The sequence below is a fragment of the Rhinolophus hipposideros genome, assembly GCF_964194185.1.
Source record: "Rhinolophus hipposideros genome assembly, chromosome: 6".
Classification (NCBI taxonomy): domain Eukaryota; kingdom Metazoa; phylum Chordata; class Mammalia; order Chiroptera; family Rhinolophidae; genus Rhinolophus; species Rhinolophus hipposideros.
The window spans coordinates 69,956,221-69,977,162 of NC_138052.1; the positions used below are offsets into that span (position 1 = coordinate 69,956,221).

General features: G+C 38.0%; 1 protein-coding gene across 6 annotated transcripts in view; it reads right to left on the reverse strand.

Moving 5' to 3' along the window:
* Positions 1–20,942, reverse strand: part of FTCDNL1 (formiminotransferase cyclodeaminase N-terminal like) — a 34,654-nt gene that overhangs the window by 2,492 nt on the left and 11,220 nt on the right. For 4 of the 6 annotated variants that reach the window (XM_081052782.1, XM_081052783.1, XM_081052784.1 and 1 more), the window contains exon 5: positions 8,604–8,789. In XM_081052782.1, coding sequence (XP_080908908.1) covers positions 8,604–8,789 — 186 coding nt within the window. Of the gene's footprint in view, positions 1–1,952; positions 2,039–8,603; positions 8,790–20,942 lie in introns of all 6 variants that reach the window. The other 2 variants (XR_013993583.1, XR_013993584.1) reach the window with 1 other exon arrangement.

Below are 20,942 nucleotides of genomic sequence, written 5' to 3' on the forward strand. Positions count from 1 at the left end.
CAGGGGTTGCCAGAAAAATGTATACTGGTGGACACTTTGGTCAACGTTGCTCAAGCAGTAGTTCGCCATAATCAGAAGTGTCTGGACGCTTTGAGCACCTCTTGTAATTGCAAAAGTCAAACGTGACTTGTATTCATCTTTTGTTATCGGTATATATTGAATATTATAATTAATACAGTTTTTTTACTTTCTTAAAATGTGTGTATATATTTTGGCACCCTCTGTGTGTGTGTGTGTGTATGTGTGTGTGTATCAGCAATATGAGCTACAAGCAGATACTTTTATTTACTCTAAATGTATCTGAAGGGTCTTTTTTCCTAGAATAATTAAGGAGAGTCTAGACTTTCCAAAATATCAGCAGAAAAAGGAAAGCACATTTTAGAATTAAATATCACTGGCAGCAAAAAGCCTTGGCCTTTCATTCATTTCCAAGGCCATCTCCACAGGGGTTGGATTTCAGTTGCAGGCCTATGAGCCTGGGAGACAGGAGTAAATCATACTCTGTACCCATCCTTTCCTCTCCAAACATACACCTGTCATCATTGAATTAGGTTAACATCCAATTCAAGTGAAGCTCAACAACAGTCTTCATTATAGCAGGAGGTCACTAAAAAGTGACAGCTTTGGAACTGGGAAGGGCAAAGATATTTGTGTGTCATGACAATGTGGGTTTGGCAGGATTTAGAGCACTGTGTGTACACCTTCTTTCGTATAACCTGTTGGAGGCACCTCTTTCTTCCATCCCTAGCTTCTCAAGAGACTGGGACTGCCCTTGCCACTCCAGAGTTCTGTTACTTCAGAGACCAGGGGCAAACGTCCTGCTTTGCCCTGCCTCAGGAATAGTGCAGCTCATGTTACATAAATAGCCCTGCTCTAATTATAGTTTACATTATAAGATGGACAACTTGGTTAAATTAGCATTGGTATAAAAAGCTTAGGTTTGCAGTTTCTTCATTTTGGGGAAACCTTACATTTCTAAAAGCAAAGTTGATTAGGGATTGATGGGGGAATAAAAGGCTGACCTCATCTGCAGTATATGACAATTCCTTAGCTACTATTTCAACATTATTTTATTGTCACTGCTTTTTTTTTGCTACTTTCTAACTTATTACTCATAATGTCAGCAGCCATCAGAAATATCCTTTTGGGTTTATTTTCCTCTAGACAGCCGTGGTTTGGGGACTTTGCTGCCCAGCCTGGGCACCCTGATGCTAATAGATGCTTTATAGAAAATCGGCACACGGAAACCACATTTCATCCTTTTCCCACACATGTACATAATGAAACATTTCAACTCCCGAGGTTAGGCCTCTTCCTCCTGGGAATTCTGCAGGAATGAATCAGATTACAGCATTTATCCATAATGCTGATTTCATAAAAATTAAATTTCCTAACAGTCAATACATCTCTCTCTCTCATAATCTCATACACCAATCACTTACTCTAAATATCTTTGAGAAGTATATCAGTTTTAACATTTCACAGAGCATACTGGAATTTTTTTTTCGTTAGTGCTAATGTCGTTCATCAATGAAAAACACCCAATCTTTCCTCCACCCCTCAACAGGTACTATGACAAATAGTCCCATTTCCTCAAATCTGATATGCACACCCTATTCTGACTCAAGAAGTCGCCTTATCTTTACCTTCGCTCCAACAATCTCACTCAGATTTTGCTGAAGAGCATATATACACTGGGTTACAGTAAGTACAACAATTCAAAATTTATATTAGGTCTACTGTGCTTTGCTATTCCAGAACTTTGATAGGCTCAATAAACATTCAGATATTCATATGTAATTGATCAGCTTGGGGGAGCAAGTCACTTTCAAGGGAAGTTCCTTCATATGGACCCAGGGCTCTTCCTCCTTATACTGTGATAACAGGGGCCATTCCATCCCTACAGTCACTGGACTTTTTCTGAATTCCCCATCCAGCAAATTACAAGGCACCTTTTATCACCAGGTGCCCAATGATTGTCGCTTTCTTAGTAGAATTTCCAAAGTTGATCATTCTTGCTAATAAATTAATTCATTGCCTAAGATAAATTATTAAAGATAGAAAATGTTTAGACCTTGAGCCGAGAGCACAAGTTTGATAAACAATACACTTGTCCCAACATTGATTTACTTAATTAAAAACAAATACCTCATTTTTAAAATGCTTTCGAAACCATACTTAATTGTTTCTTAGAAAAAATAAAATTAAACATCAGAAGTAACTTTTACATTCTCTTTTAAATAAAATAAAAGGTAACCACTTAACATAGGATGATCACTTTTCATGTATACCATTGTTGGGTGTATTTTAAATTCTTCTATTAAACTTTAGTTACACAACAATTTACTTTGTTTTATTGCTAGAGACAGTCAATGAATCTGAGAAGTTTCTGACCTAAACAAGTAGTAGTTTTCTTCCTGAGGGGTATGAGACCATAACCATTTCTATGAAGAATGAAAAAAAAAAAAAAAAAGGAAGGGAGGGAGGGAGGAAGGGAGGGAGAGAGAGAGAGAGAGAGAGAGAACCGTTTTCTGCCCAAATGCATGCTTTTTCAATTTCCTCCCTTTAATCCTTCCCAAATCCAACACCAATATGGTGATCTAATTCTAATGAATCAAATTCTGCTTTTACATCCAGCAGTCCCATTGACATTATTCAAATGCTGAATTTGACTTTTTATGCTAATTTAAACCTAGTAAGAATTTTTAAATAAGGGAGATAATTAATCCCAACAAATCGTATTTCTAGTTAAATGTCATATAATTAAAGTAACTCCACTTTTTACTCTAAAATTAGAAACCTGATGTGAAAGTTTGTTTCTCAGTTTGCGGTTTCGTTCCGCTCTTGTCTCCCGCAGATTGGCACTCGCTGCTCTGGTGGCAGCAGAATCTCCTTACTGCAAAGCTCAAATACCAATTTTATTCCAATGCAACTGTCACAACGCCCTGAAGCAAGCTAAAAACAAGGAAAAACGCTTTGGTATGATTTCACTTTCCATGTGTTCTTTAATGAAAAAGTTATCATTCTAAATATTGGTGTTTACTCCCAGTTAAATACGTGTGTTTTTTTTTTCTATAAAAAAGAAAAAGAAACTGAGATTCAGTTGCTATTATTTCACGGGGAAATATAACAGGCCTGCTGTTTTCCTGACAATTCTGTTATTTTCTGGTGTGGAAACACTGTATTTATCATATACTGTATGGCTGGTGATTCAGATATTGTAGAGACCGTATGGTGAACTGATATAGATGTAAACTCTTTATACCAGATTGTTTAAGCAGAAAAAAACCAAATGCACTTAATTAACATCTGATGTGTAGCTTTTGCAAACACAAATGCAATATTTGTGTTTGAGCACTGGCAGTAATGACTGTGAACTATGCTATTAATGTCTGGTTTAAAGATGCTTGTGGTAGGACCACGTCTGGAATAACACAAATAAAAAACTGCGATTCAGACAAAACAATAGTGAAGAGCCCATTAGAACAATGAAAAAGCACGCAGAAGAAACACATGTCCTTTCTTCCCTTATTCTTCAAAACAGTTCCAGGCACCATCATCTGCAACGAATTCAAGGTGAAAGGAGTCTATATATTTTCCTCCATTGAAAGAATTTCATCTTAGAAGCTCAGAAGTTGCTTTGGGATGTCTTTAGAAGTTCTGTTTATTATAGTAAGCTCCTCTTTGGTGAAGAGTATTGAAGCATGTGTGAGGAGAGAGCTAAGGTGATGTTTTGGGATATTTGGCATTTTTATATCTGAAGAGAGAACTTCAAATTTGTGGATTACATTACAGATAAGATTCTCGTGGACCAATGTGCAACTCCCCCAGTAAATATGTTTTCATTGAAAACCTGCTGAGTGCCAGGAACAAGGCAGGTTACTGGGCATGACAACATGATGAAGGTTAAAATAAGATAAAACCTAGCCTAAAAGTGGTCTTTGTTTCAGAGAAACAAACAGAGCAAGGCAGCAGACTTGGAACTCAGGTTCAAATATATAAACAGTTATACACCAAAAGCAATTAGTCATCATTAAATATTGGTATTTTACATTTTTTAGAACATATACTAAAGAGAAACCACAGCTGAAACAGGACATTTGATGACTAAAGCTGTAAAACTCAAGCATAATTGCTAAGTCCGATGCTCCCACGGCAGGAAGAAGACAGGAGTCTTATGCATGTGGCCCAATCTATAGAAAAAAAGGCTAAAGGAGAACCACAGGCTGGCAATGGCTCCCCAGGGATCTGAATTCAAGTTCTACCTCTTCACGACATGGCCTTTTGTTCAGTTGCTTTTCTGCAAAATGGCTATGTTTTCCCTCTCTGCAAGGAACTGTGTCTCAATTTCTCAACTTTAAATCTTTCAGGGGAGCAATAATTCAAAAAGGAAATTACAGAGGTAGGTACACATTAACATCGTCCTGGAATGAAGCCAACCCTAGTGAGGGGGACCTCAGGTGACTGACCTGCTCCCAAATTTTCCATAGTAGGACAGTGCCCTCCACAAGTTATACAGAGACGACACCTAAGTCCTTCATGTTTCCACCACAGGTTACATATTTAATTACACATTGAAACTTTCATCTTCCATCATTCCAACTAGATTTACAAGCAAACACAGAAAATTACAAAAACAATTTCTTTTAAGTTCCCTAAAACTTAAAAGACTCATTCTAAAACAGGAAATTAGCTTTCAAAGACTAAGTAAAATTTTTGGTGTAGAGTAAATTGAGTTATTCAATGTCAAGAAAAATGCTTGATGCTGCACTTCTTATTTACAGAGAGTGAAGTAGCAGGGGCAGCTCTCTCAGTAACCCATTTAAATAACTAAACAGAAGTCCCTGATTCCAAGATGTACCAATTACCTCCATTTATGATTCCTAAAGCATCATATGAAACTATAGTTCAAAGAATTGTCCTGTATTTTTAAACAATGATGCACACAGTATATGCAGGCCATTCATATAACATATCAGCCAGCAGTGTTTAAATTATCCCATAAATGTTTAGAGTTTTTTAAATATATATGTATAAAAGATCTAAAAGTATCAACTATTACTGCTTTGCCCTTATTTACGTTCCCCACAAGCTGGCCAACTACAAACTTTTAAAAGGAATTTGGTTTAAAAGATTTTGTGTGTTTGGCACTGACCGAGAGTGTTAATCATTTCTGAGATCACTTTTTTTCTCTTCTGTTTATAATATTCTTAGGGAACTTCAAAACAGAAACCTGTTCCCTTATAGATTCTGCTTCCTTTTGGGTACTGCGTAGATTAATTTGTCACTGAAAAGTTAACTGTAAGTGTTCAGTTGATAGCACCAATCATTTCTATTTAATTTTTTTAGGAAAAGAAATAAACAGCAACAATGTGTTGAGGCTTTTCTGTTTTGATGGGACAAGTGGAAAAATATGTTGAGAAACTGATATAACTAAAAAAAATGTTAGAAAAATATATAAAGCCATTAAATTTAAAAATAAGAAGGGAAACCACCATCGTTGGGAACTAAATTCATTGAAAAATTAGATGAATAACATTTATACCCTAATGACAGAGGTGTTATAAATTCTACTTCAATAGATATTACTTTAAAAAATGAAAGGATTTTACTTCGTATTACATAAATGTTTTTTCAAGGAAGAATTTTTGCAAATAAGGTAACCTAAGATTTGGGCTAATCATGTGTCTTAAACATGAATTTCAATCTGGTTTGTGAAATATTAGAAACTAATTGTTTATCCACATCCCTTATTCACTGTTGCTCCTTGAAACATTTTATTTTTCTGTTACTAGCACCTGCTTTGAGACTATTAAATGAGGGGCCTCTGGATGAACAATGGTTGCCTAACCTTCACAACTCGTTTTCATGTTTTTGCTAAGGCTTCTACCGCTTATCAGGAGATATTAGCAAAAAAGCCATGTGGGGAAAATATGCTATTTTTCCCTTCTTATCTTGACTCGTCCACTGAATTCGATCTGAATGAATACACTGAAACCCAGATTTTATAAAACTGACCACTGATAAATCTTAATAATTGTCTTTCATGAAAGATGATGGAAAATAATCGTAAGATTGATTTAGAGAAATTATGAAAATAAGTTAGAAGTATTACAAATTTAAAAAGGTTTTTCTTATAAATATATGACATAACTAAATTGATGCAGATAGATTTTACAATACTGAGATCGTACTGTTTATACTACTCTATATGCTTTGGCCTTGACACTAGTTATTCCCTCTATTTGAGACGTGTCCATATTTCTACATGGCTAACGGCCTCACTCCTTCCAGTCTTTGTCCCAATGCTGCTTTCACAACGAGGCCAACTTCGGATGATTTAAAACTGCAATTCACCCCGATCCCTGAACTAATGATATTTTTTGGGGGGAGGTGGAGGGGCTGTAGCACTTGTCTTTTCCTAACATGCTATATAATTCATTATTGATTAAGCTTCTTACTTGTCTGTCCCCTCAACCCCTGCCCACTGGAATATAAATTCTTTGAGGGCATATGAATTCTGTTTTGCCCACTGATCGTAGTGCCTGGCATGTACTAGGTACTTAATAAATACTTGTATTAATTACAAATTCTCACTCCAGTATATTGTATAGTCCATGCCTTTAAAAATTCTTCCAAAACATCATGCTTAATTGCTTCCATAACAATCTTTCACTTAGGTACACCATAGTTTATTTAATCATTCTCAAATATTGAAGATTTACAATATTTCCAGTATTTGCTATTACAAATAGTGCTCTGATAAACATACTTGTACATAAGTACACTTATGATTTCCTTAGGATTTATCACGAGAACTAGAATTCCTGCAAGGCAGCTGTATACATTTTTCAGACTCCTTGATACTTACCACCAACTCATTTCCAAAAAGTTTAAACCCATGGGTAGCACCACTCACAGTCTGAGTGCCTGTAACTACAGATTTACCAGTGTCAAATATTGCCTTGAAAATACCATCTTTAAACACTTTAGTGCCAGTTTTGAACATTTGGTCTTTAACTCAGATATGCTTTTTATATCAGGTTAAAGTTCTTCCCAAATCCCGACCCGTTCATTCTCACAGCACTGCAAAAATGTGAATTACATTTGTCAAGGGTTTGCCTAAGCAACACTAAAGCCGGCTCTTCCGTATGCTAACACTAGGATCCCTGCTTCTATTTCCCACCCACTGAGTAATCCTGGCACTGCACTGCTTAGGTCTGTGGTATAATCCCTTCAGTCTTTAGTGAGGCTCAAATTAGAAACCAGGAAATGGATTTCTGAGAATTTAGTCACAAAACTTACACTTCTACATTTGTGAGACAAATCGTGGGAAAATATGTGAGGTTCAAATGATCAGGGAGCCATCAGTTTCTTCCTTTTCTCCATAACTAAATACTGAAACACATTTATAATCACTCTTTTATACACCTCCTGTCTACAGGGAAGAGAGGAGGTACTGTGTTTGGCACTTAGACATTATTTCAACTTCACAGTCTTATGAAGGAGATACTATTATTATGTCCATTTCATAGATACGGGAACTGAGGCCTGATGAGTTCAAGAACTCTCTGAGATCCCACAGCCAATAAACAGCAAGGCCAGGATTGGAGCACAGCCCCAAAGCTTGTACTTTTCTTACCACACTACTCTGCTTGATTATAGACACCATCTGTTTGACAGCAGAATTCTGCACCAGGGGACGAGTAACTGAAGGCCTTTGTGTGACTGCGGCAGAGCTGTGCCATGAGGAAATATGTTTCTTATGCCTGCCCACCTCTTGCTCCTTGAGGATCCAGTGGTTTCATAACTGCTGAGGTATTAATTGTTACCTAACATGGTTTAATTTGTGACCCCTACAAAATGTTACCTAACATAGTTTAATTTGTGACCCTTACAGAAGATATCTAAGAATGAAAGAAGACTCAAATAAATGGCACCAGGATGGTGAAGTGCAAGAAATGGGGATGGAGTTTTGGAGAGGGACTGTACTGCCTTTTTCTAAGGTAAACCCTATGTTCAAAGGGGTGAGGGGAAGGCTGGAATAGCAGAGAGAGGCAAGAGTTGGTGAGATCAAGGGGGAGGGAGAATACCATTTCCAGTATCTATTCTCCCTGTTCCAGAAGCATGTTGTCTAGAGAGCTTTTGCCCAGGTGCCTCTAGAACTGATTTCCAGCTGTATGCAGCAACTTGGTCACACTGGATGGTCAAGCTCTGAAAGACTTTCCTACCAGCTGAAAGTAACCTCTACCCAAGTCCTTACCCCCCAAGTGTCTCCACCAAACCCCAGGACACAGCCTCACACCTGGCACAGGAGCAGGCCTCCACAATCCTAGCCCAACATCAGGAGTAACAAACATTCGCATCCTTAGTGGCCATGCTGCAGGGATCATTATATCTCTTGAATATCACTGTAGGGGACTTTCATGGAATATCTGACGAGGGCTTCTAGCCTCTCTGTTCAGCTTAGGAAGATATGGATGAGAGTAAGAGCCAAGAAGGGACCCTCATCCAATTCAATGAGCCCCAATTGTAACTTATAATGCAGGAGGGACGAGAGTATCTCAGGATTCTATTATCAAGTTTAAAAACAGAAACAGAACCTGTTAAACCACATCTTCGGGCAGGTGCAGCTCCCAGGTCAGGTTCAAGAGCACTGAAATCCCTCCTTGTGAACCAGCCCAGTTGCTTCCTTCTCTGGACAAGAGTGCGCTTCTCAGGAAGGTCAGCCTCACCAAAGAGAAAAACGCTGCAGCCAGGAATGTGCAGGACCAGATTCTCAGCAAGACCTATGGGTAGTGGGAGATGTTAACAACATTAAATTAAAATCAGGCCCAATGAAAGAAAATAAAGCATATAATTTTTTATTGTGGTAAAATATATTTAACACAAAATTTGCCATTTTAACCATTTCTAAGTGTATAATTCAGTGCCATTAAGTACATTCCCATCATGTAACCATCGCCAGCCACTAAAGCATATAATTTGTACTCATTTTAAAAATCAAAGTTTGAGCATAATTTATTTTCCCATGAAGTTAGTCACATAATAAAAGTTTGTCTTTGCACAAAGAGGTTTGAATTTCTAAATCATTACACATCTAATTTCACAAGGGACATTCATCACTAAGGTTAATGAATTGGTGTCTTCCATTTTTGAACAATTTTATAACAGCTCCAAATTGTGTATATTGTTAGCAGAAGTTAAAAAAAAAAGTATAAAGGCCAGATCTGCACTGTCTAGTACACCTACAGGTGCTGTGAAATTTAAATTTTAATTAACTAAAATGAAATATAACTAAAAATTAAGTTTTCCAGTTGCACTAGCCACATTTCAAGGGCTCAGTAACCACACATGGCTGGTGGTCTCCCTATTGGACAGCAAAGATACAGAACATTTCCTTCATCACTAAAAGTTCTATTGGACAACACTGGAACAGATGTCCTATAAAGAAGCCTAATATTTAAACATAATTTTATGAAGACTACTCTGAAGGGCAACATTTTGTTATCCTCTTTAGATTTCATTCTTTCTACCTATCTCCTGTCTCTGACCTTATCTTCTCAAGGCAGATTACAGAATTGCTATTCCATTTTTTTCTAGTGAACTGCTTCAGAGAACCACTGCATGTTTTCAAGGGAACAAATCACAATCACCTGTAAGCAAGGATAAAGACAGCATACATTTTTATCTGATGTATAAAACGTAGGTATTTAGGGAATTTTGGTACTGGCCTGGGGAAGCAGAAATATGGGCCTTCTTTATTGGAGGTACATCATGGAACGTGAGAGGCTGAGAGAGGGCCTCTAGCCACAAAAGCATAGGAAGCCTCTCCAACTGCAATTTTAGGATTTGTTGCTTGTTTCAAATGTAGACCGCCACGTTGATGGGAGGGGCGAAACGTGGAGGATACTAAAGAAGACTTTATACTTCTGGGTTGTATGAAGTCTTGGAAAATGTTCTTTCTCTGAGTCAGGTAGGGACTCCAACACCAGAAGCCACGAAGCCAAGTGATCCTGCTTCCTCGCACTACTCTAAGATACTCACGGGCCACTGCTCCTGAGGGGTGGGCGGGGCCAGATGCCAGGACACATCCAGTCAACTGAGGTTTCAGAATTGTAAAGTAATGTTTAGGCAGTTAGCTAAATTTTCCCTCAAATCTAGAATGGCAGAGGGTGAGGGTGGCAGAAGAAAGGGGAGAACATTTAGGAGAGTTAGGATGTTAAGACATCTTCACATCTGACAACTCTCCCAATTGGTCGCATCACTCATATCTGCTCCAAGCGTAACTTAGTGACTCATACTCTGGCTGCTGCAGCAGCCTAAAATACAAACTACTAGACAGTGTAACATGTTTCCTGGCTCTGCCCAGTTTTTTGCCTGCCCAGGCCAGTGCTTCCAATTGGAGCTGTAGTTCTGGAGGATTGCGTAAGTTTATAAAGCCCAGAATGCTGTAAAGGAGGATTCTTGGGGCCTTGTTCCGAAAGGGCAAAGCAGTGGAAAATATCTGCAGTAGCAATCTCCAGCTGTCAGCAATTCGGGGTGAAAGACACGGGTGCATTCTGGTTTGGTAGAAATAGCATATGTTTTTGAGACCAGAAGATACGGGTTTGAATACCATTTCTGCACCTTAATAGCTAATTGGGATCTTAAACAATTTGCTTAACATCTCTGAGCATCAACTTCTCTACCTGTAAAATGAAAAAGAAGAAAAAACATCTTCCACTAAAGCTCTAATCCCTTATCTAGAAATTTGGCAATTAAAAAGAAAAAAAAAGCATTTATGTGGGCTTTCCTGTATAAACTGTATTTCAGGGTAGTCAGATAGCCTGAACTGATGAAGGAAAGAATTTTTTAATAGGAAAAAACCCAACTAACAAATGTAGAATTGTATAATTAGAAAATCACAATTTTGCAGCCCTTAAGAAAATAACTGTTTCAGACAAAGATTATCAATGGGTGACACCCTCATGAAAAGGCAATTAGGAACAAAGGCAATTCATATTTGCATCACCAGAAGTTAGATAAAACAGACATTGTGGCCTAATGTTATGACGCAATATGAAGCACAAAGCCCACCTTTGAAAAATTTTTGCTAAAAAAATTGAGCTTCAAACCAATCAAGTCTCTAGTGCTAACTTAAAGTTTGTAGAAAAGGTGAGCTATGAAGATACAAATTAAATGACACCACAAGGGGGCAAACAGACCTACCAAGACATGGGAATTCTATGGGACAACTGACCCAGTTTCCACAACCAATGAGTGAATGGGAAGGAAGGGTGGGGGATGCAAGAGAACCGGTCTAGGTCAACAATCAATGTGACATGTGAACCATGTGCAGATGCAGCTTCGAATATTCAAGTAAGTCCATCAAAAAGGACATTGCCTGGATTACACACTGAGAGTTAGATGGTACCAAAGAATTATCATCTTGTTGTGTGTGATGATGGCACTGTGGTTAGTAGAAAAATGTCCCTATTGCTCAAAGATATATATTAAATATGTGTGGGTAAACTAATATGCTCTTTGGAACTTGCTTTAAAGTACTTTAGTAAAACCAAAGGAAAAAAGAGGGAGATGAGAGGAATGGAGAGAAAAACAAAGTAAGCACAGAAAATAAATAAAAAGAAAGACAAGCACCTTATAGAATAGATGGTGAGATTAAGATTAAATAAACTAAGAAAAGTATTTAGCACAATGCCTGGTACACCCTACCAGCTAGCTTCCTTTCTCCTTTGCAAGCCTACACCACTATTCTGAACTCTGAAAATTCTGAATACCTTCTTGGATTGGTACATCCCTGCTTACTAGAAATTCCTGTATATTTTAATAACACTCCTTTTCCATTATCTCTTTTACACAAATTTATTGTGGAAGGAATCAAACTTAAGTTTTGTTCTCTAATGAAGCAAGAAAATAAAATATTTCATTATTCTCATACAGTGAAAAGGCAACCAAAATCAAAACGATGTTTAGTAATAGCGACAGTACACTATACTCTTCATACTGAAGGATATATCATTTATGTTTCTAATGACTGCAACCCAAAGGTCCACGGCATATAGGTATTTATAACGCTGCTGAAAAGTAAATGTAGATTGCCTGCATGTCAAAGAAATGTCTCTCAAATTTAGTCAGAAAAATACTAGCAAGTATTTTATTTGTTATATAAATCCCATATTTGAAAGAGCTAGTTTTAATTTATTTTATTTTCATAATTAATCTATATAACAATCACTCTATGTAATTTCAAATTATGCAAACAAATAGGTGTCTTAAAGAAGATAAAAATTCTGAATACTTCAAGCTCAAACATGTGGGAAACTAAGTTTCATCAGTTTTCAGGTAAGTGGCATTATTATTATTTAAAGCAACAGTTCTATGTACATTTTTTGTAAAACCATTTTCCTCTCTCCAGTGGAGTCAAGCATTTCCAGAGCAGGGACTTTTAGCATTTTCAATGATTACCAGGAAATCAAAACTACTGAACTAATTCCTGCATTATAATTGTGCTCTCCCTCCACTGAAATTCATTTCTCTCTCTCATGTTCATGTAGTATTTTACAGCTTTTATTGGCTGGAACGTCAAATCTAATCTAGATAATCTACTTGTATTTCATAGTCAACTGTGAACTTTTGTTTCTCTGCATTTAAGATTCAAACTCCCTGAACAATTAAGGTTTGCGTTTTGTTTGTTTGTTTTCCCCCTCCCCCCTTTTTCTCCCTCCTCCCCTTTTTCTCCCTCTCCCCCTTTTTGTCACTCCACCCCCTTTTTCCCCCCTCTCTCCCCAACTCTGATTCAAGCCATTGTTCAGTCTAGTTGTGGAGGACGCTTCCTGGCCCATAATTGGTATTATGAGCCTTGCTCTCTATCTGGCGGCCCATGGCAGCCCAGCTCCAGGTCCAGCCATTGTTCACAATCTTAGCTATGGAGGGCACAGCTCACTGACCCATGTGGGAATTGAACTGGCAACCTCAGTGTTAGGAGCACAGCTCTCCAACCACCTGAGCCACCCGGCTGCCCCAGGGTTTGTTAAGTTGAATGAATTGGTTTCCTATGCACTTTGAAGATGTTCCTGTAAACTAGGAAGAGCAGTGTCTATCCCAAACCTACTCTTACGCCACCATCACTGTGCTAACAAAATACAAGCTGGGTTTAACACCAGCAGGAGTACAATAAATCTGTAGTGAGAAACCATGAGATCAATCTTCCATTGTTGTCACAGTATTTTATGAGCTGTCCTCAGAACAGAAGTTCTATCCACAACTGTCAAAGCCACCTGTACCGGTGAGCTACCTGAGCCAGTCAGTACTGACAAGACCTGATAAACGTCTGAATCACCTTGCTGAAACGGTATGATGCCATCGTGCCGTCTTGAAACAAAGCATAACTCTGCAGCTTCCTAAATTGCTCTTTATTAAAAGAACAATATCTTTTGTTTTCTTCCATTTTTGACAGGTTTTTCCCAAAACTATTATTGATAGTTCTTTCCATTTTCATTAGTTATATTCTATAAAGGCTGATTTGATGACAATATTCTTAAAAATATATTTAAACCTTCATGATTAGCTGACCTTATTTACTCAAAAATGATTTTTTAGCCATTTCTATACAGATATATTTATCATTTCCTCTCTTAACTTTAGAGACTTCTATGAATTTGGTTATTTTTCTTTGCAAAAGAAGGATCAATACAGTGAGATGTTTCTCTGTGCAATGAGAATTTAAGCTTCATATTCTTAACAAAATGTTTTTCTCTGAGCCTGTAACAGACGTGTGACCGAAAGGTGGTGTTTATTAAGAATATACAATAGTTAAAGTAGGACAAGAAGACAGTATTTAAGAACCTGCTTAATTAAATGTATATGACTACATGATAGTTACACACTTTACGTCTTTGGTGATATTTAATAAGTTCTCTTCGCTTTTGTCTCTTTCAGGAGTAATTTAGGACTACTCGTATAAATGGAGTTGTAATTTAACTGTTAAACAGAATTGCACTTCAGCAGCTCAAGGAACATAACTGATAAGCTCACTTTTGTTACATTTTCTATAGCAGCCAAAAGGAATGCACAACTAGAGAAAAAAACTTAAAGTCTGTCATTCCTTTTCCTCTGGGATTAGATAAATTCTCTTTCCTCTAGCCCATGCATAGTATAACTGCATGGCTTATTTTAAACCAGAACGCTAATGATACTCAAAAGAGTATCAAATCTTGGCAATCAAAAAAAGAGTATTTTCAACCCCATAACCTCATACACAATAACAAGTAGAGGTAAAAAAGCACAGAATCTAAAAATTAATATGGGTGCTAGACTTGAAATCTTACAAGCATCCTCTAGTTTTAGTATAGCTCTCTTAATATAGCCAAGTTTTTTGTTTAGTTGAGTTTTTTATTTGGTATTTTTTAATGAGAAGGAAAAAAAAATTTTCTACCAGAAGCCATAAAAACCTCTCAGATGGTAAAACAGATAGCCCTAAAAGTTTGTGCCTAAATTCATACACATACCTAAAATAAAACTGGCCGATTAATCTTGCTACAGTACTTTGAAAATGAAGACACTTGAAAATACATGTACTGGTGTGATGCTGCACTGCCGCTAATTAAGTGCAGACTAGGAAAAATTATTCTTAGTTTAGTCTATGGAAGCGGGTGGTGGAAATTTCTCTCTTTGCAATTCAAAATTATTTTAAAGATAGAGCATTTCTTTTCCAATGTCTTCATTAAACAGAGCTGTTAAGAATTGTCTCCCAACCATCCCCAAAGAGCACAAAGCTACCCAGTATTCACCCCATATGCTCGGCTTTGAAGTGTGAAGCTGTGACCATCCCACTAGACTCTTACGCCACCATCAAAGCCATCTCATTATGCCCAGTGCTGAGAGTTAAAGCACGAGGCCCTAACCGCTCCAACACAAACACTGCATTAACAAAGCAACCGCAATATTCCTCCCCCACATGGCTAGAACTTGAAGAAATTTTTACCATATGTACACATGCACGAGATACGAAAATTTATTGTGCTAGAACATCGAGAAGTACATTAAACATGATGACTAGAACTGGATGTTATTCTAAGGGACTGGAAAAAAATAAAATGCAGCTGATCTTTATGATGAAAGAACAGAAACATTAGGCTGAAAAACGAGATGAAGTGCAATTCCTAAATTGCATTTCTACTGACACATGCTGTTGCCTGTTCTTTCTTGAGATAGCAGAAAGCGATTTAAGGGGAAAACAAAACTCTACAGTTTAGCGCTGGATACTACTGTTTGTCATGCTTCATTTCTAAAGGACAAATAAGCTTACAAAGAATGATATGCTGATAACAGTATCTATGATTCAAAATAAACAGGACTTGCTAAAAAAAATAATATCACTTTTGTCACTGAGATGCCAATTTATCCTTGGCATGGTGGTGAAAAATAAAATGCAATGAAAAAACTTGTTACATATTATGAAAATGAGGTCATGAGGATCAGCACTTGATTGTCATGTAAAAATTAGTTTTAAATACTTGTACTTAATAATTCTATTCCTTTCTTTTGGCTCTAGAGAAATTCTTGCATTTGTGCACAAGAAAGACATTCTATTAAAGAATGTTCACTACTACATTATTCGTAGTAGGAAAAATGAGAAATAATCTGCATGTCCACAAAGAGGGAATTAGATAAAATGTGATATATACATACTATGGTAAACTATACAGCAGTTTAAAAGTAATGAAATAGAACTATACATAATACCAAGGATAGATTTCCAAGATATCTTGCTGAATAAAAAAGCTACAGTATGATAGCATTTATGTTACAAACACATACGAGCAATACTATTGGATTTATGAATATATATATATGTATATATGAAAAATTCTAAATTCAGTGAGTATACTCTACTGATACCATAACTTGGCAGGGGACCAGGGACCAGGGAATCAGGAATGGGGGTGATGGTCAGAAGTGAACTTTAACCTTACCTATAATGCTTGAAATTTTATAAAAGAGAAAAGAACATTCCAGGCAAGGTCTAATAAATAAGCAGTTGTCAGGCTCCTTTGTTCTGCTGCTGTCTTGATGAAAAACTATGAGTAAGTTTCTTAATGTTTCTAGGTCTATTTTCCAGCTACAGAATGAAAAAATTCATGTATCCTCTATACTCATCATAAATATAAGAATTATGTGTCCCCAAATTCCTAATATACAATATACTTTCCTGGCCAATGTATCAGCAATGTATAGACAGTCTTCAATATAAAGCCCACTCCCCACAGTAATAAAGAGCTAACTTAGTCCCCACCCAACCAGTGCTCCCAAAATGGCAAATAGATAGTTTGCATGAGTTAATTTGGTTTCCATGTATATATTTGCAACCACGTATCTTCCTGTCCACTGGCAACTGACAACACTGAGCCTCTCAGTAGTCTCCCCTTACCAACAAGTCAAGTCCTCCCATCTCTCTTCCCACAGTTCTTCTCCTCTTTGCTACCTCTCAGGGGATGTCCATTTCCACATATCCAATGCCCTCTTCTTTAAATCTCCGTTTGGAGAAAATCGCTTCTTGCCCAGTATTGATATTCCTTCTACATGGAGAGAGTTCTGCTGGTCCTGCTAGCTCTTATGGGTTAAATCGTCCCCTCCCCAAACGCCTATGTTGAAGTTGTAGCCCCCAGGACCTCATAATGTGGCTTTATTTGGGAATAGGGTCATTGCAGACATAATTAGTTAAGATGAGGTCATATATTGGAGTAGGGTGGGACTCTAATCCAATATGACTGGTGTCCTCATAAAAAAGGGGAACTTTGGACACAGATAATATACAAGAGGAATGTCATGTGAACATGAACGCCATCTACAAGCCAAAACGGAACAGATCTTCCTTCACAGCCCTCAGAGGGAACCATGCTGACTTCCAGCCTCCAGAACTGTGTTTATCTATAAATTTCTCTTGTTTAAACTGCCCAGGCTGTGGCACTCTGTTATTGCAGCCCACAGGAAATTAAAACATTGCCTTTGCTCCCTCCCAACATTTATTCCCTGATGGGGAGTTGGGGAGAGAAGCTGGGTTTGCGTAGGCCTACGCCTTCCACCCTCTTCCTTCTTGAGAGCTAGCTGCCAGCAGGACACACGCTCTGCTCCGTTCCGTCCTTGCCACAAGCATTCCAACGGCAGCCCTGTGCTGTCCAGGGCCACCCGACTGGCTGCAGGAATCTGTCTAATGCTCCAGTTGGATAAACTCAGCAGGCAAGGTTAGTTTCACCAGTAATGAAGTTAATATTTCCACTTCTCATATGCCTTTCTCTATTGTCGAATCGGTTCAACATTTCAGAAAGGAAGAAGTGTACTATTTATAATGCCCTTCTCTCAAACCTTGCCCCAGTCCTCATCTTCCTCAGAGCAGGAAGTGAGGTGGCCACCTTCTTTCTCTAATCTATTGCTACAGAATAAATGTAGTGCCCTGCTTTTCCAAGGCCTCTCCTTGTTGGTGTCAAAAATTCAAAAATGAACACTGACTGTTACACCCTCATTCACACTATAACAATTCTATACCCCACAAGGTAGCAGATGACTCAGACTCTCAAAGAAACAGTCACACGTAGGCTATAGGGGAAAGAAACGCACTACAATTACTATCTCAAGAAATTATCTTACTATACATGTTTGGTTAAATAAAATTGAAGAACGAGTTATTTAACATACACAAATTTAATAGTCAAGCAATAAATGATAATTAACCTAATTAATAATGATGTTATAACCACAGCTGTCACTATTATCATATATTCTGGGGCTCATAAAGAAGCACTCCCCCACTTGACCGATGGTGACCAGGTAGATGGCTGGTGGGTACCTGAGGGTGTAGAGAGACATGGGCTGATGCACTTAATCTTATAAGCCCAGGAATGCCACTAGCATCATTAGGTCATTTCTTCAGAATTGTCTAATCTTAGTGACCTTGACACAGGAAGTCACAACAAATGCAAGGAATCAGGGATAAGAAGGAAAAGGAATTCAGGAAAAGCATCTCCAAGGTCAGGGGGCCTGGGCTCAAAAAGTTAGCATGATATCAATCACCTGTTATAAATCCCCTATTAGGTCCATATTCTCTAAAACACCATCAGTAATCACTAAAAAATCAGTCTCTGGGGATGTAGATAACTAATAACTACTCAAAATCAGAAAACCTAGAGCCTCTAAACATTGAGAGCTCCTAGGGCAGCTTTGGCTAGTAAGGGGTAATTATTAATGGCTCCCAAAACAACCCCTGGCTTAATCCTGAGTATCCTAAGAGACCCTTTCCCTAGGTGAAGTGGCAGTGGGGAGGTGGGTCTCCCAGTTTTTAACTCTAAACCTTACAAGTGACTTCTAGACTAGCAAAGAATTACAAGAAGTGTACAGTCAGGCAGCAAGATTTCATCCACTTCACCTATTCAATCCAATTAGAAGATTTTTATAGTACATTTATCCAATATTTTCACTAAACCCTATTCAATAAACATCAAGAGCAAAATAGGGAAGGCGAGAAAGCCAATACCAGGGTATGTTATCAAGCTAGGCATCGCTGTGAGCAGCTGTGGCTTGATCATGCTGGAATGGGCCTGAGAATTGTCTATCTCAGGGACAAAAGACAAGACCATTTCTCTACCAGCAGTGGTCAGGGATTGCCTCGTGGGGTTTTTAACTTGCTTGAACTTCAGGTTATCACAGAGCCAAAGTAAGAGAAAGGACTGCAGCATTTTCAAGTATAGTTGGGTTCACCTATAATTGCCAGTCATGGAAGAATAAGTTAGTTAATCTCAGTTCTCCCATTTGGCCATTTCCTTCCACATTTAGTATCTTTGTACTATAGTGGGAGATATAATCCTGTTGCATTTATTAAGCCTGCAGCAATAAGCATTTATGAACACGCTGGTAACTCTCCTTCGTAGTTAAAATGTACTAAAGTCACTGGAAATCAATCTTAATATTTTAAGTCTTTTCCCAATGCACCACTCTTTTCCCCCCCAGCTTTTTATATGGTGGCAGTATTGTATAATTCTCAAACTAAATGCTATGTCCTGAAACTATGTATGTATACTTGTAAAATCAACTACTGTTTTTACGCTATGGCAATGAGGGTAGTGCTGATGGTGGAGAGAACTATATCAGAACCCAGCCTCTAAATCGACTAATCTCAACCAAATACAAAGCTGTTTTCTGAGACAATCTCCATAGCAACTGGAGAATCAGAGTAGAAAATTCTTGAAGTGAAAAGTTGTTCCTGATTTGCCAGATCAGCCCATGTTTTGACAATCTGTAATAAAGTAATCAAAGGGTCTCAAGACTATCACACAAGTGTTGACATCGTGTGAATTCGCCATGGCACATGTCCTCCAAGTCATATAAATACTCGAAAAAACATCAAACGAGGCTGATAAGTCTAATCAAATTCATTAATGTTTTCTGTATTTTAAGATAAATAAAAAAAAGAAATCAATCACGTAAGAGCTATTTCTTTATATATATATATATATAGCTTACTTAGCTAACACTTTGTCGTTCCAGGCTTCTCAATAACGTCAATTTATATGGCATTGTACAAGCATGATTTCATTTGATTACTGACATGAAACAAAAAGCAAGTTTCCAAATCCTTAAAATTCATAGCTATGGTCCAGACTTTGAAAGCTGAGTGTTATGAACTCACATGTTACGTAGGCCCATTTTCACTGGTAAATCATGGGGAGAATTTCTGAGCACCTTCTGCCCTGACCCCTTCACTCCATTTTCAAGCAATCCTTCTCAAGAAGCTTTGTATGTGAAGGTGAAACAGGGTCATGTTTCAGGGACACTGGCTCCTGCACATGAAAACACTAACTAAGGAAGAAGTGGAAAACATACAGGAAACACTATGACCCACAGGAACCCTTCACAGAAATTGTCTACAAAAAATTTATATAAGTCCAAAAAATGACAATAAATATCTTCAAAAGAATAATGTTCCTGGAAATTTACCATTGATTCCAACATTAGGTGAATTCATTGTTCTTTTAGGATCCAAGATAATTAAAAACCATCAAGGAGAATTAGAGAAGTAGGGACTTTCAAGTAAAAGCAGGAGTGTGGATCCCTATCTTTACTTTCATGTCTTCCAAAAACCCCAGGAAAAAGATGGTAAAGATATAGTTTTTAAAAGCACTGACTCACTCAAACAAATAGAAGAGGAGGCAACAATATTGGAACTTGAAGAGTAGATATAAGAGTAGTAGCTGATTTAACAGACCCAAGGCAGCAAGAGGGATAGCAGCCGCCTGACTTACTACAGGTACCTGAAAATGGTCAGAACCAGCAGCCTCACTTTAGGAGGGAAGATAAAGGCAAAGATCAAAGCAGGGAGATTGGTGGAAAGTCTGTTTAAGCAGTAGTTGGATCCCACCGTCCTTCACACTGCCCTGCCCCCACCATGGCAGAAAACACAAGAGGTAAAAACCCAAGGGGGCTGGGCTGGGGAATACCAGGCACAGATGAGGGCACAGGTGATTAATGAAAAGAGGGGAATTAAGAGAATATTTACAAACTAAATGCTGAGACTTTTCCAGCCGTCTTTCACAACTCAGCTCCTAAAACACAGACAGCTATGTATCGACTTCAGGCTGAAGACTGGAAGATCCTTCGCTGAGGAATTTGAACTGACCAAGAGGAAAGACCAAAAAAATACTGAAATGAGGGGTTCCCAAAGAAATGACCCAGTCAGATAAGCCTACAGCTGACAAACACCACCTATGCTCAGAGTTTCCATTCAATCTTTTAGTGTCTACTCTTAGAGCAAGCAGCCAACCATGGACCATCAGACATCTGAGGAAAGCCTTTAAAACCAGTAAGGAAAAACAACTTGGGGTGAAGGTGGGGGTGGGGGTTTTGACAATCTGTAATAAAGTAGTCAAAGGGTGTCAAGTCTATCACAC